At 34.7% G+C, this 25,554-nt stretch overlaps 1 protein-coding gene across 1 annotated transcript in view; it reads right to left on the reverse strand.

Annotated features, from left to right (window-relative positions):
* The window catches only part of LOC110459746 (keratin-associated protein 5-1-like), a 29,086-nt gene extending 12,001 nt beyond the window's left edge, over positions 1-17,085 (reverse strand). Inside the window, exons 1-4 of the mRNA XM_021512159.1 lie at positions 17,044-17,085; positions 6,497-6,555; positions 1,527-1,628; positions 724-780 (exon numbers count right to left, since the gene is read on the reverse strand). Coding sequence (XP_021367834.1) covers positions 724-780; positions 1,527-1,628; positions 6,497-6,554 — 217 coding nt within the window. The 5' untranslated portion in view covers position 6,555; positions 17,044-17,085. The remainder of the gene's footprint in view (positions 1-723; positions 781-1,526; positions 1,629-6,496; positions 6,556-17,043) is intronic.
* Positions 17,086-25,554: the final 8,469 nt, after the last annotated feature.

Genomic DNA, 25,554 nt, shown 5'->3' on the forward strand with positions numbered 1-25,554 from the left:
CGTGGCTTGATGATCTTAGACACTGTACAGCCGTTGTGTATCGATCATCTACCTCCGCGAACACAGACTGTTTTTTTGTTACTAAAATATTTTACATGGTGTTTCCATGTTTTCGGAACGGTGTATTTCTCTTTTACGTGAAAAAAACTTGCTTTTTCTTAATTTCAAATAATGAAAGTGAATGTAATTAAACGTAAATAAAAGGTTTGAAATGCATCTTTTTAACATTAATGAGGGTATGCAACACAGTTCTCCAAAATGCGCTAACGCGCATCATGAAATATGTTTGAACGGAACCGTGTTGCATACCCTCATAATGTTAAAATTATGCAATTTATGCAATTAAAAACCTTTAATATTGTATGTTTAGCCGAAACATTACCTATGTCATTGCATAAAGCGGTCATATACATGTAATTTGAACTTTGAAAAACGCCGCAAATATGCTTAGGAAGTAACACTTTACCATTGAAAAAAAACACTTTTCAAATAATCTTTTGACTATCGCTCAACATTTACCCATTTATAACTGATGTCTTTGGAAAAAAGTACATGTTTACGTTACTAGCATTAAAGATTTGAAACATATAGGTTTATTAAATGACGAGCTGCTACCTGATTGGTATGTTCATCCATACGTACATTTTACAGCAATGAGCATGACATATCGCTACCTGTATATGTTCTAGAAATGAGGGTAATAATTCAAACAGATTTTCCTACCTTGGCATTTCCAGGAACAACCTTCAGTAGGAGTAGAACACGGACAAGTAGGTGCAACTGAAACATTCATATATCCATGCAATCATATAAATAATAAATTATATCTGATATAAACACAGTGAATAGTCTTTAAACAAAAAATACTTTCAACATGCAATTATTCAACGTGTAACTGATCTTCCTAGTTTTGTATGAATACACATTTGTATTGTCATGGGGCCTGACCAAATAAGAAAAAAACTGTATTTGATCTATATATAACTTTCCCTTAGCAATCTGTTATCATTACATGTGTATGGTATACATTGCCGCCCATGTATATATGTATATATAAATGGTGTTTCAGATACGTAATAGAATGTAGGACAAACATACTCCTTTTTGGTACATTGTAATCACAGTTATTTCTCATTAAATGTGCTATATATAATGATACAATGTTACATATTTATCAATTTTGGACATTTGGTGAATCCGAAGTCTATATAACTTTCTCAGGACCACATAACAACATATTCACCGACATAACAAATAGTTTATTGTTACATTAAATGCTAAATGATGTTTTTATTTTCAAAAAAGATTGAATGTATGTAATTGTACGGATGAAAGAACTCCCAATTGAGATGAACTCTGACAATGAATACTTACCTACTGGTTCTAAATGATTAAGACTGAATCAATTTCACAAATTATTGGCCTCAATGTGATTATGATCTATCAGATGAAGATGTAGGAAAATGTGTGTCACATAATATAAATTATATTAGATTTAAAGAAATGTAAGCTATTATGATGTCTACCTGTGCCATTTTTAACATTGGCTTTGGCTACACACTCAGTTGCACATGTTCCACCATTGCTACTACAGCTGCCATTTACAGCAGCGCATGTTTCGGCGGCACCTGAATAAAACGCAAATTATTTTTTGACTGATCAAATTATGACATATGTATATATAAGGCAGAATACTTGAAGCAATCCTCGATTTTGGGTTCTTTTATCTCAAAGCTAAACAACGAATACACTTTATGACTATGTATCAAATTTGTTTTTCTTTCATATTTTATTTTACGTCCTATTAACAGCTCAGGTTATGTATGGGCGTGCTTTGATGAGTGTTATGTATGGGTAGTTGTGTGTATGTATGCTGGAGGCAGGGTATGATGATGTACAATAACGCAGATATAATACCAACTAAAGGGTGCTACATCAATTCAATACAATGCCAAAGACACCCAGCACAAAATTCTACCTCGTCACATTATACTGACAATGGGTAAACCAGTTGTTTGGATAATCCTCAATGCTGAACGTTAAGCAAGGAATGCCATGCACGGCGCTAGAGAACAATACAATATGCATGAAATAGAAAGAAAATATAAGATCCCAAAAGTTGCAATGGTGGCAGCAGACCAAAATTATGTTTTTTTCAATGTCCCCTTAACAGAACACCCAGATGAAAGCCCCTGAATTAGTCGCTGTATACGATCCAGAAGGCCTATTCTTTCCTCGAATCTGCAGGGGAGAACATAGATGACAATGCCTTTTATTGGTACGAATTGTTTATATCAATACTTCACGACTATGATAAAAAATATTCAAGATACCAACTGAGTCTATGAATTAAGCTACTACGTCCTTTTAGGTACCATCACACATTGTTATCGCCAATACGTTCAATTCTGATATGCATACTATTTTATACCACCTACTGGTAGCATGATAAATTCATTATCATTGGTTTACAGTATGAGAAGAAGTTGAGAACGACTTGAGAACAATTTAAAAAGAATTTGAGAACGGATTTTCCCATTCCCCAGCACTTGGGAACGTATTTCCTCAAAAAAGAACATCTGCTCGAGCCAGATGACGTCCGAAACCGGTGTCGGTGTGTCCACACAATAGAAATCCGCGTAAGAAAATAGTTCGCCATAAACATATCAATACAAAGTTTCGGAAAACAAAATGTGAGAATAACAACACCATTTCAGGTGTAAATCTGCATATGGAAAAACCAATGACAATAGGAATGTCTAAAAATATTTTTTAAGGTTCATTGTTTTCCTCCGCGCAAAACGTCCAGTTGTTTACGTTTGTCATAGGCGATCGTTGACCGTTGAGCTTAGAAGTCAATTGGAAAACATGGTGTTTAGTTAAGATTTTTAGACGCAGAAATATATAAGGTACAGTATATAGATAATAAATAGTTTATCATACAGCGTTTTCAGTGTCTGTCGTTCAAACAATTTTCTCATCACTTATTTGGTTATACTGTCATCTACAGTACTAGTGCATGTACGGAGTGAATTATGTGTAGTTGATCACTGATTAGAGTTCATCGGTGATTTGACAGTGATCAAAATACAACCGACCTTATAGTTTACTTGTGTTAATTTTGTCTGTTAGGCTTTGTATGGTAAATTTGCACCTCCTTCATAGTTGAATAGGCATATTAAAATGTACTCGTTAGGTCATTCCTTAATATCTTTCAACCACGACACCTATCGAACAGGTATTGTTTGCACGTTATTATCAACGTGCATACACCGCGAGCACACCGCACATCATGTACTTCTACTTCTACTTCTAAATGGTACTGACCAACTTCAACAATTGAAGATAATATGTCAAACGAGGAGTGAAACATGGAAAGAGATTGTTTTTAAAAGATACGAGATGGTCTAATTTGCGTTTGCAAGGTGACGGTAGAGGGCTGATTTGAATAATTCCGTTGTGGGGCTCGAAATAATATCAGGTGGGAGTTTATTCCACTCGGGTATAGTTCGAGGGAAAAATGATGCCTTTCTGGTCTGTGTTTTTGAGTGGGGAATTTGATACTAAAACTGGTGGTTTGTTCGGGATTTTCTAACTGTAGGGACTAATCTGTCTGATTTACGATAGCGACTTTCTGGTTTACAATGTTATGAAGCATGGTCAGACGAGCATCTCTACGTCTATCTGCTAGAGGGCGCAGCTTTAGGTGGTCCAACATTTCTGACACACTGGAGGTACGATGGTTGTACCTGTGCTTATTGAGCACATAGCGCGCTGCCCTTCGCTGGACCATTTCTAACTTGTCAATATTTGTTTGGGTGTGAGGGTCCCATACTGTGCAGGCATACTCAAGTGATGTTCGAACTAATGATTTGTATGCCTGTACTTTGGCTGATGTTGAGCCAATTTTAAGATTTCGTCTTTAAAAGCCTAGCGTAGAATTTGCTTTTGGGCAGATAGTATTTATATGATAATCCCATTTAAGGTCAGATGATAGTGTTACACCCAGTTACTTGGCCTGACTAAGATGTTCCAGTATGTGTCTATGTAAAGTATAAATATGGACTATTGGAGTTTTGTTTTTAGTCACCGACAACACATTGCATTTGTTTGGGTGGAAGATCATTTTCCATGTATTTTCCCAGAGCGCTAGTTGTCAAGATCTTTTTGAAGTGTTTCAGCATCACTGTTTGACTTGATAACTAGATATGCAATAGTGTCGTCTGCAAATAAACGGATTGTAGCATTTAGACCCACATGGATATCGTTTGTAAAGTAAAGAAATAAACTGAGTCCCAAAACTGACCCCTGGGGTACCCCGGAATGGACATCGACAAAATCAGACTTCTCCCCTTCAACTACTACTGTCTGAGTTCTACCGGTCAGGAAACTCTCGATCCAGTTTGCGACATTTCCACGTATACCATAATGTTTTAGTTTATGGTTTAGGAGAGAATGACTGACCTTGTCGAAAGCCTTAGAAAAGTCCATTATGAGGATATCTGTTTGGCGTCCCTCATCAAGATTCTTTGAGATGCCATCCACAAATTCAAGAAGTTCGGTTTCGCATGATCGCGATTTGCGAAAACCATGTTGGAACGGATACAATATGTTATGGGTATCGGCATGGGTCATGATAGTTGAGACCACAATGTGTTCCATAATTTTGCTACAGATACAGGTCAGAGATATGGGCCTGTAGTTTTCTGGGTGAAATTTTGGACCCTTTTTATGAGCAGGTGATACATTTGCAGATTTCCATNCTGGGTTTGATGTCATCAGGGCCCGAGGCCTTGTATGGATTTAGGCCTTGGAGCAGTTTTAAGACGCCCTTTTCATGTATAGAAATTTCAGGCATGGCAGGGTATTTATCGTGAGTAGACATGTTGCATCTAGTGCGAAACTGCTGGTCGGTAAAGATTTCAGGAGGAGTAAAAACAGATTGAAATTGTGCGTTTAGCACCTGGGCCTTGGTGGTAGGGTCATAAACAAGTTTACCGTCCTTTTTCAGAGGAGCTATGCCACTATGGTCTGATCGTTTGGATTTTATATATGACCAAAACCGTTTTTTGCAGGAAAATTTGTTTTCATTGGTTGTGTTTTCTGGGGTGATGATATTATCAATATGGCTCCAGTAAGATGTACGGAGTTTTCTCTGTATATGATGTTTCAGGTTTTTATACTTATTTTTGAAGCTTTGTACGATCCCATAACTGTATCAGAGACGCTTGTTATTATACAAATGTATATATAATTATATATTTATTTCATACCTTAAAACAGCTGCATACATAATAACCATGTTTGCAGGAAAAGTACATGTTATATATAAATAAGTTCTGAATGTGATTCCATGCTAGCAATTACATATATCTAGACGTGCACGTGGTACAAAATGTGCATTCCCCATCACCAAAACTGTTATAAGACAAACCAGGACGACTGGCGCATTATCATAATGACCTCGTAATCGAAGTCCTGTGAGCTGGTCCGCTTCCACAGACCTACTAAAACAATGTCTTGAAGCACTGCTTCCTTTGATTTTATCCATCATGAAGAAATCATTGGCTTAGTCAAAGGTTTTATTGTGTTTTAAGACGGCATATGTTAGATCAATGCTGAAGAAGCCTTGAATGGACAGGGAGAAGTGGAAAAAATACCGCCCAGTATCAAATCAACAATTAAGTATTTTGTATCGTATACATAGGCCTATGGGACAGAAAAAAGTATGTACGACTCTTATTTATATGCATTGTTTCATAACGTTTTTAACTTATTTGTGTGCATTTTTTTTTATAAAATTGAATGCCATTTTTTAGTCGAAATCACTACAACAAGCGGCCAGCGAGAATCACTGTCAGCAACATGGCGCAAGTGATTCACCACCAGATCATAGAGTATAGACCTCGGAAACGTAATCGACAAATGAGAAGTGTTGAATTGATAATATCACCATGCATGCTATTTTTATTACTGTTAATATATGTTTAAACATTCTCAGCTGTGTTGCGTCACATAGGTCTGCAGAGATGAGAACACATCACACTAGTACCATATTCATAGCACTGGTTACATGTAATATATAGGTCGCAGCATACATTTTTTTTGTATACATACAAGGCACTAAATTTAACAGTATTTACATGAGCTTATATCCCAACATTCGTTCTGTGAACTATGGTAACAGTACTTTGGAAAGATTCGGCCACGCTTTTGAATAGCTTACCATCTGTTACCAGGAAGTCAAGCTTTCGGTCTAAATTCAAACAGGATATAAAGACCTATCTTTTTACGTCTGCATTCTAACTCTATTGCTTCATGTGCTTTAAAGCAACTTAGAGTAATTGTGCAATTCTATAGGGCGCTATACACATGTTGTCTATTACTAATATCATTTTCATTACTAAATCAATAGAAAAACTGTTCAAAGATCACCACAGAATTACTGAAACAGTTTAAAACTAGGAGCAAAGTTATATATGAAGTTCATACTAACCAAGAACTCCAGCAACTGTGGTACACAGAAAAAACAGGAAAACAAGGATCATCTTCATCCTGGAAAGCAATATAAAACCAAATACGTTTGTAAATAACTATATATATATATATATATATATATGCATCTGCTAAAATTACATCTTTCGACAAATGAATCAAAAGAGTTAAATATGAAATACATAATTTTCAAATACCAATTTTCATCGAAATATGAAGGTGCAAACTTACTTTTATACTAACAAAAATATATCTACCCATAAAAAAATGTCTCGGAAATACAATGTACTCTTAAAACGATATCGAATAGAAGAAGTGCAAGTAGTAATGGCATGGATTTGACTTATAAATAGCGTTTGCTTGTATCAAAAAAAAAAAGTGCCGTTATGAACTAATTGCCATTTACCTAAGGGACCAGTTGCTATCGATGATTAACAAAACTTTTCGTTGTTATAGCATGCAAATATATACCAATTATGATATTTGAATATGTTTTATGAATACATTGAACATATGCTAAAGTTAGAAAATATACAGTAATAAAAATAACAAATTGATGTTGAAATGTCACAAAGAGGCACTTCCTTAAATGATTAAAGCTGTTAGTAGTCAATAAAACCAAAACAAAATAACAAAAAAACAAACCAGTTCAAACCACATCCCCCTGTGTATTACGACTTAAAAACACATGAACCATATTAGACCAGCAGTCGGAAATGCATTATATTATGATTTTCAGAACCCCACCCTCAGATGCAGATCTCTTCAAGAGTTTACATGCTCTACCTACAGTTACATTGCTCTGCAGAACACCATGTCGTTATTCCTTCGGTTTAACTATTGGTCACTTTGTCGTACGAAGAACGTCAGCTGAACTTATTTTAAATTCGTTTGCTAACCCCGTAAAGGAGTGTGTGAGGTAAAATTAACATCGGGTTTCTAGACAGATTTAATATTTGTAGGTAAGGTAAGAACAATTGGTCTCAAAACAAACAAAACTAAGGTACGTTTTTCTAAATTCTAATTTGCCGAACATTCCTTTAAATATCTAAATATCATCCTTTTTTGTTTTACTTTTTCTCATTTTTCACATGAACACGATACTGTTTAATATTCATTTAAATAACAATTACCTGTTGCATTATATAAACAGGTTTCAATATGAAATTGTACAGGACTAGTAGTTCGTTCCTAACAGTTTTATTTCATATTGAAAATTCAGCCTTCAAAATGTTGAGACATCCAATTAAAATGTTGTAGTTTTATCGTAACGCCAAGCGAAGTAGTTTGCACCTGATAACGCAGCTCCGGCGAATACCTCAATATTGTATTGGTTAATGTATATGATAATTGTATTGATTGTATAAAATTGTATATCTATGTACTGTTAAGCGCTTTAGAGTGGCTTATGTTAGCTAGATAGGACGCTATATCAAATGCTATTTATTTATTTTATTTTATTTAAAACTGTTTTATCCACGTCAATATATGCATGAATTTTTCAGGGGAACACATATATCGATATATCCATTTCGTAGATGTACACACATCCGCATGTATATAGTCTTGTAAAGCACATAATAATAGCCATACAAATCAAACTTCAGCGATAAAGGTTAAAAATATGTATTGGTACATGGCTATCTCGGGGCTTAATGTGTGATTAATTAAGTTAGGTATCTAATTAATTGAATTAGGGGAATTTGCGAGTTTACTGGTACCACATTCCTACATGTTTTTAATTTCACTACAAGCTGCGAGTTTTTATCATTTCAGACCATATTTGTTGTTCAATTTACCCTCGATATATTTGGGAAGGATACTGTTATTTTTTTCTGTTATTTTCAGACGCCATAAAGTCGACAGCTATTAACAATAAATATCAACGCTATGCTTTACGCCATATGTGTGTTTCAATCAATCAAACCCACAAACCTATCGACGTCCTTCGTCAATACATGAAATCAGCATATGAGACAGGTTTGCAAACGGTATCATATTCTCTTTGAAGTTCAGTGGAACCTCCAACCCATGAGCGCTTGCCCTTTTTAAAGTTGATCTAAAAATTAAATTAATTGTGTTTTGTCTGCGACTCGCTTGTTACCGGTATTTTTGTAGAGGGAGCTGGCGATAAGTGGAGTTTTGGGTACCTGTTTCTTTTCTGAAAAAAAATGTGCATGGAATATGAAGCAAAAATTGCTTGTGCTTGGGTTTGTGGTATTTACTTCAAGCCAATTGCGAGTGGGGAAGCTGTTTAGTTATTTTTAGTGTTGTTGTTCAAACGTATTTTAATATTTGTTGAACAGAGTAGACAATTAGTGTCTCAGAATGTTACACTTTCTCATATATTTCAATACACGTTAAAGATGACATAACAATTGTATATTCGCTAATTTCATACAAACAGACTAACATGTTAGTGATTTCATGTAAAATTAAACCTAATCCAACAATAGAGTGGGGAAATTTAAAGTGGTCATTTTTATTTTGCGTTCCAATTTCTGTCGACATCTAAAGCAATATTTCAATGAAATAATATTTTGAACTGTCATGTTATTCAAAGGAGTTGGAACGTTTTTGGTAATTGTTTGCCTCAGATAAAGTATAAATTATTTGAATTTACTTACGAATTTCTGTTATAAATATCATATTGGTTCATTGGGGCTATCCTTCTTGGTGCAGATGTTTTCCAATACGCATGTGTAGCTGCCCTTTCATAGCAACACAATTACGTTGTTATGCAGAAATAGCCAAAATATGGTTATTTTGGACAGTTAGCATGCAGAAATGAAAGCCTCTGCATGTGACAAACAAATATGCCTTTCTCGGAATGAACACTGGTGTGACAATATCATGTCAAATATGTATTTGTTTGTTGCATGCGGAGACTTTCAAATATTGAAGAGTGTTTAGTTAATTTGCCAGTTTTCAACCAAATAGCGCACAACAGTCGATATTAACGCAATTTATCACGAAAAAGCGGGGTTATGTCTCTCTTTGTAATGCCATATCTCCTAATCCAGTTGTCGTATAAATTTGAAATTTCATATTTGTGTACCTCATTTATTAAAGATAACGAATATAACAAGTAATTATAAATCCCCGATGGGGCCGGAAATAACCCTTAACGCCCCTGGTCATTTGTCCGTAAGAGAATATTTTGAAATATCTTGTTATTCAAATCTGTCCGTGACATTACAGTTTGATTGGTACTATACATAAGTTGGTTGTTCACATACACATGTGGATATACAATTCCGTGGTATTACTATTTAACGCCCAGTGCTTTTACTTTTCACTTGATCCAAATTCGCCAATATGACAAAACCAAAGTGCATGAAGCATATGCGTTCCTTGGCTAGGTGCTCTAATGCTACATTAAACTGAGAAGCAAAAGTTGTTTGATAAAACTTTCACTTTTAGAAGTTGATGTGTGGAAATGTAAGGTTATACAAGGTATTAAGAAGAAATACAAGAAATTTGTCAGCAATATAACATCGCAAATATCATTCACTGTAGCCGTTGTTTTGAATGCGTATCTTATTTACGTGCCTGCTATATCAGAATCGTCCTCTGATTTCAATTTGTATATTGATAGTGTCCGTCTTCGTCTGTTCTTCGGCTTAAATTGGTAACGATTGGTTTTTAGTACAGTATGCAGTTCATGCCAATAATCACACTGTCAGACGTGTCCATTGAAACCAATCAAACATTTTGGTGTAGCTCCCGAACACTAGCTACTATTATATTACCGGTAAACTCACTAACATTCTCGCCAGTACAGTGCAGTTACCTTTGATTTCTTATATTGAGATAAAAGGACACATATGAATGATCAGTGATGTAAGATTCGGTATTTATTTTACTGCATTACAGGTTTTGCCAATATTTTGTTATCTGGTCTACTTATAGCACAAAGACTAGCGCGATGCATCTAAAGTTTAGATTGTAATCGCAGTTGTGGTCTATGTATTTGTGGTAGTATATTGTGATGCCTGATTGAAAGTTTGTTTAATTTGTTTTCAAAAGTGACTTTGTGTAAATTGAGACTCTTGTAATTAACTTAAATGTAGGCTTTAATGTTTATGCTTAGTAACGCCTCTTTACAGCATGTGTTACAACTGCTATATGTAGGTGAGACTGGTGGGATGTTAAAGGGACGCGTCTTTGCTCTCCCCATATTCAGAGTCCGTTCTTAATTTCCGTTTTGACTGCTCAATATCTACGGGAAAGCCCAGATAACTTCACGTGACGGTTTTGATATAAAGCTGTCAACACAGGTGATCTGACTGAGTTGCCAAGTTAAAAAGGGGACCCCAGAGAGGGCAGCTTCTAACTGCACTATGAAATCAATGTATAATATTCTTAGTCCGTGTTGAAACTTATATAATCCTCTTAGCAGTACTTTGTCATCATCAGAAGTTAATTGTACACATGTGAATAGTTAATTACACACATGTCAATATTCAAATGAGGAAATATTTGTTGGCATCTCCGCAGTATTAATAGACATCAGGAAATCATTATTTCCGGGATGAGACAGGTACAAATAGGCACCGGACAGCAAACCCCTTACACCAACCACGGGACAAGCCTTTCTTAACAAAGGATTTTCACGGATATGTTTTAAATATATTACATAGCTATTTAAGCATTTTCATAAATTAGCCTGAGTTTTATCTGGTCCTGACACCAACTTTAGACATTTTGACAGATAGATGTCTGGTGTGGGACATATATCTGTCACAATATCGAAGTCTATATCGCAGCCTCCCAAAATACACACACATACACTACACGCATGCACCTTGCACACAGGGGAGGCCTTCCTTAAATTATCTTAGCTGTTAATAGGACGTTAAACAAAATCAAACAAACAAACAAACAAACATTGTGTCAGGGTCAGAGGCAACTTGGGCTAACTTGTACACGTAAACGAGCCTTTTAATATATATTGTCTCGTCCCTGCTCTCTTGAATTTGTATGGATAGAAGTATCCCCAATGTATAGAGAAGATGTTCCATGAAGGCCCACGACCAATTGAATTTGTGTAAACAAACACTAATTAAGCTTAAACATGAAATACATATAAAAACAATGTTTATTCCTCATAAAGAAACAATTTGTGACTGCAACGCCCCTTACATCAATTTTCAAGATGCCCAGAACACGATGTGCCTTTCATACAATACATTTTGGAATACACAAAACAAAACAAAAACTTCTTTCGTTGTAAAATGATATTTCAATGCCTTTTCCGGTGGTATATAGCAATTGCCCAAGGGTGATGTGATTTTCTTGCAAATTACTTTTTTACTCATTATTTGACATGAAATACTAGCATTTTTTAATTTTTGCATTTCTCACTTAAGTTAGAATATAAGCATGATACAGGTCGGGGTCCATCATATATTTACACTTTAAAATATCTTTCACTGTGTATGCCCACTTTTCGGAACTTCTTTCCCCGTACCCCCTTATCTTTTTGCCAAATATCAAAGTACTGAACAACCTGAGTGTCGACTGTCACACGATCATAGAAAGAGTATTGTACATTATTTTTCAATACTAATTTGACCATAAATTTGTATGGGGCATGTTGAGGAGATGAGAATCCCATTTTTTTTTTATAAATTATGAATGTGGCTCTTGTTAATACTTCAGTTGGACCTTTATAAGGGCTGTTTCAGTCATGAAATATGCACCCATTCGTTTCCAAACCTTTTTTCAGGTTGGCAAGTAAGGATTTCAGAAGGTTCTCGAAGTGCAAACAGGTACGTGTTTATGCGTGAAATTTTGATTACTAGCACGGTATGTACGCTTACACCTTCATCAGACAAATAACCAATGAAACGTTCATGAATATGCACAAATGTGGAAATTATGCATGAGATGAAAATTACAATCGCCGTCAATTAGGCTACGCTATACGTTTGTGTACACTGTACACTTGTCGTACAGTAAGATTAATCAAATCGACAAATTGATTAGCCTACACTTTGGTTAATATCTGGTGATAGATGTTCGAGAGTATATTGGCGCCATTATCTCGATTGGTATTTTATGTATTAAAACTTGATGGATTGATATTGAATGTCACCAGGAAAAGGGTGCAATATCATATTCATTTATCAATGGATGGCGATTATGAAAAGGAGGGGCTGGGTTAGATAGTCGCAATTTACATAGTTTACCTACAAAAAGCTGCTTCTCTACAGTAGTCTTACAAAGTCTAACCGAGTTCGGTATTAAAATAACAATCAATTGACCGTGACCACCATTTTGAACTTAAACCAAATTTGTGTTGGGCTATTGGTGTTTAAATTTATGAAGTGACATTGCATAATCGATTCCAATTATTGTTTTAGTGTTGAACCAATAAATCGCATTGACCGTCATTCGAGGTACGTAGGGTCAAATATATAAGAGTCTAAAACAAGTCTTCGCAGCAAACATTACACCTCAGGTTATGTTTTTTGAGCTGTAGGAAATGCGATTATTGGCTATTAATATTATTTGAATAAATAACCACGACCATCTTTCAAGGTCACAAAGGAACAATTTGTTAAAATCTTCAAAAACAAAAATTCGTCTGAAGAACCATACGTCCTAGGGTCATGCTATTTAGATAATGAGTAGCTAAACGTATATATCGATTTTTAAATTTTCAATACAAGGTCTCCATTTAAGGTCACGGGTTTAAAGCATAGTGTTATGATTTAAATAGTTGCTAATATGAATGAGAGACTATAATGCTTGTGCAAATAATGATCTTCGCATCGTTTCGTAGCCACAGAGTTGATATAGGTTAAGAAATTCAGACCTATTTTTTTAAAGAATTTTAAGGCCAATGGGATATTTGAAATTCCATATTTAATAATAATTTTACAACCAGTATAATGACATAGACTGAATTAGGCTTTGTTTATTTCCCGGCAAATACTTGCTATACAAGCTTTTTTTTTTTGTCTGTTAGCCGTTTATGTGTATGATTTCCCTGTGAATAGAGCATTATATGCATTCCAATTCTCTAAAACAGAAACTCTATATCTCATGTCACTGGTAGGCTCTGAGGGCCTTTCTTAAATAAATTCTGTAAGGATGATTGAGTGATAAAAATGATGCGTCGGGTCATGCGTTTTGTCTGCAGCAAAAATATATTATGTTATTCATTACAAAATATTAAATATTACTATAATAAAGTAAAGCATGCAGTTATGTTGGGTTCCCATGCTATAAATACATGCAATGCATCGCATATGAGTACTGTAGAACACATTTTCAAATGTATTTCAGAAATAAACAAAATAAAAAGGATTTCACCAATGATTAAAATGTGAATTGACATTGAATCATTTTTAAGGAAAATGCTCAAACACGTGCTGCTTAAGTCACATTCTATACACATACACATAAACTGTTGTTTTTTACCATAATCCAATCAAGTATTCAATACAGAGTTGCTGGTCGCCATGCAAAACGTTTTAAGATCAGATGGCAGAATTGATTCAGTATTTTCAGTACTTTGATATTTTATAAAAAAACAAAGGAGTAGCGGAACAGAAGTTCCAAAAAGTAGGCATATCCAGTAAATTATCAAATTATAAATGCTAGAAAGATAAATTATTAAGGAAAATTTCAATGCAAAAATTGTAAATGTAACTTAAATGTGCAAGCAGACTACAATTATGTTTTTGTTATTGCCACACTGATCCCACTGAGGGGCGCTGCAGTCAAACTTGCGGTCGAGATGAGGTGTAAGCATTGCTTTAATACGTAATTTGTTCAAATTAATTGGGTTACACTAAAACATCCAACATTTATCGTGGACCGATTTTCACCTTCTATCCAACACCTCCTTAATTCCTATCGTCCGAAACAGAAGCCGTAGTCCTCGATCGCACCCACCATTTTTACAACGAAAGCAAAACATTTTGCCCCTTTTTGCAATACCTATTCTGATGCTATTTGAAGTCGTTAAATATTCTTTTATAGTCATTTTATTTTTGTGTTACGGCCTATCGACAACTATGGTCATTTAGGGCCATGGTGTTTTTGTTTTTCAAACAAACTAGATAAAGATAAATATTTTTTAAAGCATTATCAAGGTACATGTATGTGTAAATAATTAGAATTTGAAAGGGGTTAGAATAAAAAAAAGTTAAAGAGATAATGAATGCATGTAGATAATATAGAAAATGTGATGTATTGTATAGATAGCGTCAAAGAGGATAGGGTTGGTCAAAAGACTTCAAAGTCTATAAAATAGACCGATGTCTTTTAAAAAGTTAAATAAAGCCTCTACGGAAGTGAAAACGGATATGATATCCGGAGCTCGAAAGTAATTTTCACGAATGTGTTTGAAATCAGAACATTCTAAAAAAATATTCCACTGTAAATTGAGTGTCACATGCGTTGCATGTAGGTGGATCTTCTCGTTTTAAAAGGCACGAATGAGCAGAATACGTGTCCCCAGTACGGAGCCGAGAGAGGACATCTTTTTCGACTGGGAACACATGTTTTAAGCTTCCGTTGTTCTTTAAAATCTTTGTTGCTGATCTCGAGAGACCAACGTTGCTGCCATTAATTTTGAATGACAGTACGATAAATAGGTTTTAAAACTGTTTATGGTTATTTGAAATCTGTTTGTTGGAAAGTTAAAGCTTTTTTGTTTGTTTCTCTGTCAACAAATGTGTTACTTTTACTTCCGACATGGCTCGGGAGAAAAAAAGTGTGTTATCAGCATTATCACCTTGAGAGCAGGTATTGATTGTTTTTGTTCATTAAGTGGGAGCAGATCTGAAAGCTAACACACCGTAATAGTAGGCTAGAGGACCTTAATTGGTTAAACTGGCATTTTGTTGGGCCAAGTATGCCGTGCATACTAATATGTCGATTAAAGCAGTGACTGGTGTGGGAAAAATACCCCTCCAGACATGGCCTCTAAAAAAACATGTCGTGTCGTGTAAATTATCTTATTTACTATAATGATTGTTAAAACTGCAAATCATGAGTAAAACGAAATTTTCTAGCTGTTTTTGCAAAGCCAAATACATACTTATATAGTTCCGACGAATCATATTATCAATGTTTCCAATATCAATTAACTTCTGACCTAGACATAACTCTAACCCTCCAAAAGTTCAATAATTTAAAACTGCTAGTGTTTAATCAACCTTGTAAAACATTCCTACTTCCTACTCTAAAATGTTAAGCCAGGAAAAAACATGAAAATATCTGGGAACGAAAATGTCATTCATATCAATATATTAAAAGAAATTTTGCAGAACTGACATGCAGCCTCTTGTTTACGGAGCACTACGTGGCCATTAGCTTCTTACCAAAAACAAAATATCTTGACCAAAATTATATCAGTGTAGCCTTTGTCCTTGCACAATATAAATATTAAACAAGTTCGAACTAAACCAAAGTCTTTGTATAATGTACATGCATACGAAACTTCACCGAAATCGAACGATATTTCAGCAAGTTATCTTGCGGAAACTTACAATCTTCAATCAGAGCACCGTACGTTTATTAAATATAAGCGGATTTTGCGGAACCCAAAGTCTGAACGGACGGTAGGGGGCTCCCCATACAATAAAAGTCCCATTAAAATTGTTGATAGGCGTATAATAATACAGCAACCTTCATATAATATTCACCGATGTAGATTAGTTGAACCTCCAGAGAGTGTGTGTTTCACTCACATAATGTCTAGTTAGTTAGCCTAGTCAATGTTTTACGACTGATTTGGGACAAAAAATAATTAGTTTTAGTTTCAGTTATTAGCAAAGTAATGTTATGTTTTCATCATATCATTAGTGATTACCTTGTTGTAAATGGTTTGAGCGTGATCGGTTGATAGTAGTTTTTCTGAACATTTCTGATAGAGGCTATTGGTACGCTCAACACAGCAGGTGCTATACACTATACACGATCCTAGTTCTGGTTTCTTGCAAGATATATGTAGTCCAGGTATGTAAAATGTGTAATATGTTCTAGTCAGAATAAACCCAGTTAATAGTTGTCGTCATATTTTAGTTACATGCTTACACATTAATTATCCTTTGAAATTAAAACCCATAAGAGTTCTCGATTCCGATTTAACATAAGAGACAATATAGCGACTGTAATGACATTGTCTGAATTAAACATACAGTAGGTGCGTTAATTATGTCTCACCTTATAACTCATAACACTGTTGCTAAGACGCTTTCGCAATATTCAATTATACAATACCAAATTAGTGATTAATTTCACGACATCAAGATATTATTTCGTTTTGGAACTGATAAATTCGACAGGAATTAAACGAATACTCGCTTAGTAATATGGTTCCGTTGTAGTTGTATTTTGATTAAACACCACATTATATTTCAAGATAAAATTGTAATTCATTTTAATCACTTGTCCTATTTTGTTCTGTTTTCAAATAGATCATATCATATATATATACATATATATATGAATTTCTGAGAGAGAATGAATAAAAACAATTTACAGTTATTCTCTTATTCAATTCAAGGCATGTACAGGATAACTTACTTGCGTCTTGGCGACAGAATCTGTCGTTTCACTGTATATCCGCTGTCGTGTCTCCCTGGTATATGATTATATCTATGCATATCCCTATATTTATACGTTTTGGGGTGTTGCTGTATCCATGGGACATGGTCACGTGCTATGGAAAAGGGTTAAAAAAGGGGTCAAGAAGCGTATCCGTGTAAAATCAAATGTGCTTCAAGACCACATATTTTATCAACGTTTAAGTGGACGTCATTTATCATTGTAGTTGGCACAACATTGTCCTCGGTAACAGCCAATCAAAAATGAATTAAACATCAGTTGGTAAACAAGTTTGAGGTTAACACGTAAAACATCTACTAATGTTTGTTTATATGGGGGTTTACGACCTCGCAACGAGAACGGGTGCCCGGGAGGACAACGCCGGAAAGACAGAGTTGATAGAAAAACGAGTCGGTTGCTCCTCTTATCATCCTATAAGATGGTCTTTTTTCCCATAAATATCAATTTATGATTCTTTTATGCATTCTATTTTTTTTCGAACATGTGGTATATATTTTATTATGAAAGGTTTAATTAGATATGCTAGTCTGTTGGACAAAGCACTTGTAAAACAACCTATTCGAAGACTGGGAAATCACTGATAACTGGATTTTCGTTAGAACACCATCGTAGCAATCAGATAATGATTGGTGTCATAGAATATACTTTTGTTCTGTCTCGGAGAAAGATCATGTATTTTTCTGCTTAAGTATGATTTGTTCGTTGTTCCTGTATGGCGACCATAGTTTTGGAAGGTTACGAATGAGTATTCTGAACAGAACGGTTCGTAACTAAAGCAAGTTTTCTTAATTATTTTCTAATTTTTCACTGCATCATTATATAAATGCCTAATATATATGTTTTTTTGTGTTTTTCTTATTGTCTTTTATCTCAGGTTATTTCTAGATCTGCTTAACATTCGTTTGTTCATGCGGTTCAGTCTTGCTTTACACATTATGAATTGGTGTATATGCTGAGGAATTTTATTTGCAAATAATATTGATGTTGTTTGCTGTACATGTGTAAATCTACATATCAGTATGATTTGTATGTGTTGTTTTGGGTAATATAACGTATACTGGAGGATTAATAAATGTTTAGTGTATACTTGATTGTGCTTAAGGAAAGGCGTATGTTTATCTAAAAATGTTTCGACATCTACTCAAGTTGGACGCAATGCAACTACCAAATGCTACCTGTTTTATTTGCCGCTGAAACTAACCAGATGTGCGTATGAATACATATTTTCAGATTTTGCAAAGGGAAATAAATATTGACTTCTATAAACAAAGACGATACCACCTGTATGAGATTGTACATTTTTATTGATGCTAAACAAGAAATCGCTCAAGAAACCAAAAACGATCAATTTGCAAACAATTATCAGCTGTTCAAAGCGGTAGTGACAAGTCATGTACTGCCCTAGAAATTCTCCCTCCCGCTACTCATTCTGCCTGTTGTGTCAGTGTCAACCCCCGGTACAAATTTAAAACAAGGTGTATCACAAATTCATGTAAGCTTCATTCCATGCAAGTCATAAACTAGGCATATGTAACAAAATACATCCATAGGAATTATTTCTCATATCTTCATAAACAAATGGCTCTTGCAAAAAATTGACTTAACTAAATGAAAAATATTATTCCTCATAAAAAAATATAATATTTGCAAATATTAGCCATATTTTCTCTTCAAAAACTGGAACACATTGTACAGTCATAGCTTATGATATATATAATGAACATCTGAATACACGTTTTAACATATATCAGTAAGTAGCACGGTTGTTCATTTATTCTATAATGTGATATATATGAAAGTTTGTTTGTAATGAAGATAAATTGAACAGGAAGATATAGTCGAGTGCCTGTTTAAAGCTGAATAGCTGTCAGACTCTTTAACGTCAATCATTTTTTATTGTCATATTTGAACAAAAATCGTGTGATTTGATGTCAGCCTAGGGATAGAAATATCATGACTTCGAGATGTCCTATAAGCAACGTATTTTACTATAATTGGTCCATTTTTGAATCCTAACAAATGACGTTCGTAGACCAAAACATTGGTCATCCATTATAGATCATCACGTTATAACAAAAAAAACCCACACCTTTGCTATATTTATTGTTCTTTATCGAATAAGAAACATTCAGAAAACTGTATAGTTTGTATAATATACAGACACAAATTAAGTCTTAAATGTAACTTGGTATATAAACATTAAGTTTAATACTTTTATTTACAGTTTCATGCGTTTCTGTCCTTAAAAAGAAATACGATATAAAATATTTTTAATTGAAGAGGGCATCTTCTTGTGATGGAAATTGCCCAATATATCCGTGGAAACAACAAAAATAAAAGAAGTTTTATATCAATTCGTACAATTTCATTTGACACTGCTCAATAACATCGCACGTTAATTACGTCACACCGCGGAGGCATGTTTGTGAAATTTACTAATCAGTAAATAGGTCACGGTGAGAAAACATGTCGCCATCCAGTTATTTGTTGAAACTGAATTCCCAATTGTTGAATGTTGACGTGGCAAAGAACCCCGAAGTGGATGATATTGTGAATGCAGTAACAACAGACCTATCTTTATTCGTTGTATTCGAGCCGTGTGATACTATATGCGACATTTCAGACGAAGCGAGGGGAGGTTGATCTACATGACACGAGGCTGAGGGTCTACAAATGGCGGACAACGAGTAACTGCGTGCTTCCTTCTCTGTCGACGACACTGGCCGGTTATATTGTCGAAGGGATGACTCGTTTCTGTGGTCGGACATCAACATTATGTGTCTGGCTTGGAAACCTTCATGGTAAAATTACTTAATAGCTGTCCCACGTAATCAGTGTGATGTGTGTTTTCGCTCGACACCAGCTTTACAGAGAGTAGACAGCATTTTCTCAAATGATCGTTTGCCTAGTGCTTTTGTCGTGTACCAAACGGATGTACTTAACTGAAGGAGCGTCGATTTTTGAGTTTATTGGTTGAATAAATGTGTGGCCCCGGGGTTGGTTTTCTCAATCAAAATCTTTCATATTTTGACCGGACGACATTTCGACTGCGGCATACATGCGTTTATCTATGGACGACTCGACTGACAACATGCCTCCCTGGTGATTTTTTTTGTTGGGTCTCGTGTTTCAACGTGACATAGTCACCGCTCTCATCATTGTGAAATATGAACGAATTCAAATGCAGTTGGTGGTGAAGTTCTAGGCCCATGGACACGCAGTACACGGATAAATTATGCCAAACTGACTGTCGGGGGATTATTGGATTTGTACTCGATAAATCGAAGTAAGTGGATATTTTTTTCCGATCTTCAAGTTCAATAATTAGTTTCTGTTTTGTAAGTTCCGATTGGCCAGTTCTTGTTCCTTCTTTCAGTGGACCTTCCAACACTCCGTTGGCTGTATTAAAATCTTTGTCCCTGACTATATTTGTGTTTCTTTGTTAATCCGCAAGATGCCTATTAAACGCCCCGCGGATACTGATTATAGCATTTTGTGGTATAGGGTTTCATCTCCATCGCTTGCTTTTTTGGGTCTCGCCCCACAGTAGAACAATTTCGAGACTGTAGCTAGTGTTTGGATATCTGCATCTGCCATGTCCATATGTTAACCATTGATCTCGATGTTCCAGTCTGAGAAGAAAATATCAGGACCTACAGTAGAGTATGGAAAAGTTTGTGTAATGATCGAAACAGTTATTTGCTTGCTTACAAAAAATGCGACACTTGATTTGTTTTGATGTTTATGCAATGATACAGTCATCAAACCTACAGCAGCTGTACACTGGGCCGGAATTAAGTTTGTGGAAGATGTTTAAGCATTGAACTGTTTTTGTATGGTATTTGTGATCTATTTGAATGACACAGCTTTGCAAGCAAACAACATAATGCGCGCTAGTTCATTATGATTTGTTTGTTTGCAAAGCTGTTTCATTCAAATAGATCATAAATATCATACAAAAACACTTCAATACTTATATTTACGTTTTCTTTGCCTCTTATGTTCTTTTTTAACTGATAATTTATCATTAAAATTAAAAATGCTCGCCTTATCGACAGTCCACACAATTTCGCTCAATAGGTTGAACAGCGTATTGTCGCGTGCTGATTGGCAAACAAAGAAGTACTTTGACATTTTACCAAACACAATTTTATTCCACAATTCAGTATCAGTACAATTGCGTTTGATATGTCTATAGAGTGATTTGAAATTGTTTCGAATTTACCCCGGAACAAATTTCGCGCATGGATAAATACAGTGAACACCGTGAAACTGATAGCGTTTGAAAATGAGTGATCTTGCGACGGAGCAGAGGCCGGGGTTTGTTACAAATGTCTGAAATGTTTATGTGTGCTATGACTCATATCATTAGGTCTGTAACTTATGTGTCAGTAAGTCTATATATTATGTGTATTTCTACATTTGTAACGAACCCCTGTTAATCAGGGCAGTGTAACAGACGATGTTTCTAATAAATTGCACGAGTGTCAAAATTGTTTCCATTGCCGGCATTGGTGACATCAACCGATGTGCATTTTGTACGATATTGCAGACAGACATTGGTCCTGTTTTTGTTGTAATAAAAGTATTTTATTTCCTTTTTCTTTTTTTGTACATACATTTACAATGACATTGTCAAGTCTCACAATGCCCATCGATACTTCAGCAGCCATCATGTTTATTTACATTGGATAGTGTAGTTCCGGTCAGTGTTTTAATTATTACGCTAAGAATTGTGTCTCGTGCGGCATAGTAATTAAAGTCCCATCAACGACACAGCTTTCAAAGAGGCTATATAATGACAATGCCATGCAAATGTAAATATTATTCTTTTAACGTTGCAGATCTCTATGTTTACAACGACCATGACTAAGAATTTAACTCAACTTTTAAAATTGTATATCTACTAACACTTTAAATTTCTTCAGAAATGACATTACTTAATAGACTCGTAGGCCTAGTCGTACCGACATATTAAGGTAACTGTTGGCCTATCTTGGAATAGCCTCATGTCCCAGGCTGTGTTTGTCCCCTGCCTCTTGCCCCCTTTCAAACAAATACTGTATTTCATCGCTGTTTACAGTTTATACCGTTCCTTTGGTGGCATGTATGGTATATCCGGTGTTGGTAGATGATCCTATGCTGATCATGTGAGCTCTTCCTGCATTTGTGATACTCCTTTACTGTCGGTAGAGTTGAAACATCACATAAACTGTCAAATTTTGACATGTCTATAGTCGACAGAAACAAATCGTCACTTAGCTCGTCTTACTTGATCCAAATGTGGCAGTTTTACCAAGAAATCGCCATAAATGTGATTGTCCACTATTTCCGATTTCAATGCAGACGACAGAATTCAATTTAATTTTCTTTATATCGGTGAAAAGAAAATCGTGAGTTTTATTTCGTCAAAATTTCATACAGATATGCTATTTTGATTAAATTTTGATTATTGTTACCATGGATTCGTGTATTCAAAATACAATCTCTCGTCCAGAAATCCTAAACGAGAGTCAAACGTGACTTCCGCATTGTTTGTTAACTTTTAGGTCGCGTTCATATTACTACCCACTTTCGGTTCATAGTAATATGACCCGAAACGTTATTTACGTGATTAACATAGTGGGATTGCAGCGCAAATGTTAATATTTCGATATGATAATATACTACTGCATGGTTACACTTCAATTGTGCGTGATGCGTTGGAGTGACTACAGCTGTATTTATTGATACAGACAATACTTATTGGTAAATATAATGTTGATTGGTTTGTCCGAATTAGTGTCAGTTTAAAATTCGCCCATATTCATAATATTTGCCTGCACATTAGGCTTGTTTCTCTACATATAACTAAGTACTTCTGCAGCCAAGTAGAATTCCATTAGTGTAGTGTCAACTTGATATACGCTCACATGTACACTATCATATATGTAACATGAAGCTTAATATGCTCTGTTTAAATACTAGCACATTTTCATTCCAATACCTTAGAAGCAAAAAGTATGATTTCATTTGATTAATGGTTTGAATTAAAGTTTGTAAGGTGTAAGTGTCTGAGATACCAACGTATTACAAGTGACGATTGGACTACTAGTACGACAATATGATTATTCATTGATGTACAACATATCATGCACCAATGAATTATACCCGAACTTAAATAATCATTTTATAAGTTACTTATTGCAATTTAATTAAAAAACAGAAAACATTCCGTTAGAAACGTTTTAAATAAACACTGGTGTACACTAGCTAATCTGACTATGCCTGCGGTCTAGTATGACTAGTCACACTGTTTATATAAACTTTCTGTAAGAAATGATCGGATTACAGCATCTGAGAAATAAGGATCCTGTTAAATCGTATTTATTTACTTTCCGAGGGGAAGGTATCGTCGTCATAGTAAAACACCTTACATCGAACCGTAGATAGAACCGTCATTGTTCATAATGCTAAATTTGAAATAAAATGTATTAGATTTCATAAAAAAGTACAATAAAAATGTAACATTATGCTAATTTTATCATATTTTTATTCACAAATTCAAAATCAATGCGGAACACAATTGAAATGTAACTTTTTTTGTATCAATTAATATGGAACTATGGTATATTTCATTTAAAACAAAAAGGAAAATAGAAATATTTCGGTTATTACAGAAAAATAAGCATTGTAGAAAGTGATTCATAAGTGATAATTTGTTTCTGTTTCTGTATTATAATTTGTCGTTTATTTTCATAGTGACTATTTATCTTTATTATATGTTGTGATATGTAAGTGTTCATGTTTCCACCTTGATAAAGGGAAGGATTGACCTTACAATGTGACAAATTCCTTTGTCTTTACTGTCGTTATTACCTCTATGCCAATAAATGTACATATATAAAGATATGAAATAATGCTGAACATTCGCCAGGGTTAGCAAGGCAAAGGGGTTCTTTTCCCATGTCGAGACATACCAAAGTCCTTACAAATGTTAGTCGCTATCCCTGCTTAATGTGCAGCATTTAGTGTTACCGCAACAACTGGTTTACTCGTTGTCAAGATAATATAAATTGACGGAATACTGTGCTGGGTGTTGGTTATGGTATTTCAGTGGGATATCACTATACAGTCGAAATCAATTCCACGAGATGTAAAGTACACAAACATACTCTGTCTCCGGCAAAGATACACGCATGCACGCAAACACAACACACATGGAAGCATGTCCTAAAATGGCATTAGCTGTTGATAGGACGTTAAACCCTATACAGTAAATCAGTATAGATAAGATGTTTAATGAATTAATTTATATGAGATATTTCAATACGCTTTTCTTGATTATATTTTTTTTAGATGCATGGTTGACAGTATGAATATATATTTTTTATTCTATCGTGTTTAAATAAATGTGCTTTCGTAATGCCTATTATATCACAAGAAGCCGATCATTATTTTTTAAAACATTCTACAGTTTTAGTGATGTTGACTTTCTTTTGGTTCGATTCGTAATCGGGAAATAATGGCACGCGGACAAAATAAGAACAAATGAAAGTTTTGTACAGAAGTTCTTGAACAAAAATGAAATAACTTTGCATTAACTAAGACGTATATAGCATGCAGCTTTAATCTCCCAGAAATGCTCAAAATGCAGGAGCAAATTAAATAAATACTCTCACCACCATTAAATAATTTGGATACACACGTTGGACACATTACAAATATTGAATTAAGAACTCATCTCAATAACTTCATTTCGTAATAACTAGGATACCAAATATCAACAGTCGTTGATACCATTACAATAGTTTATTACGTAACTACTATTTTATCAGTTTCATAACACCAGCTATAAATGTGTATAAATCTGTTTTAACCAAACGTCTAATAACCTAGTGAAATGTTGCCTACTGTGTTTAGTTACGACCTCACAACTTCATGGTAGCACAACAGTTAGACCTGAAGTGTGACATGACACAATAGAAAGGCTTTGCACCAAAAAGTCGATATCTTAATGGGTTTTTTAAGCATGTTATATGATAAATGGAATCTGATATTCATTTCAATAGCATAGACTATTTAAAAAAGTGTCACGATGTTTAATTGTTACTCGCCATCGCGAATAGAATAGATCCCCTATTTATAACAGTTTATAATCATTAGGGTACACTATGCTTATGTTTATATATTACGACACTATGCAAACTTATGAAGTGTAGCTACCTGCAGTCTGATATTATTGGATAAGATACAGGGGATATTTTACAGCTTTTATCGCTGTGAACTTATCCAACGGAAAGATGGAACGTATTACTCTGTGACTAGTTTAGTCTAGTGTAGTTTTGGAAGAAAAATAGCATCCATCAAAAATAGAAGTCTGCATCCTTGAACCGCAGATACAAGTATATATATATACACACAACTAATTCTTTGTTTAGAAAGGGTATACATTGATAACATCAAAAACTAAATCAGGAGTACTAACAC

This window comes from Mizuhopecten yessoensis, unplaced genomic scaffold (genome assembly GCF_002113885.1).
Source record: "Mizuhopecten yessoensis strain PY_sf001 unplaced genomic scaffold, ASM211388v2 scaffold10203, whole genome shotgun sequence".
NCBI lineage: Eukaryota > Metazoa > Mollusca > Bivalvia > Pectinida > Pectinidae > Mizuhopecten > Mizuhopecten yessoensis.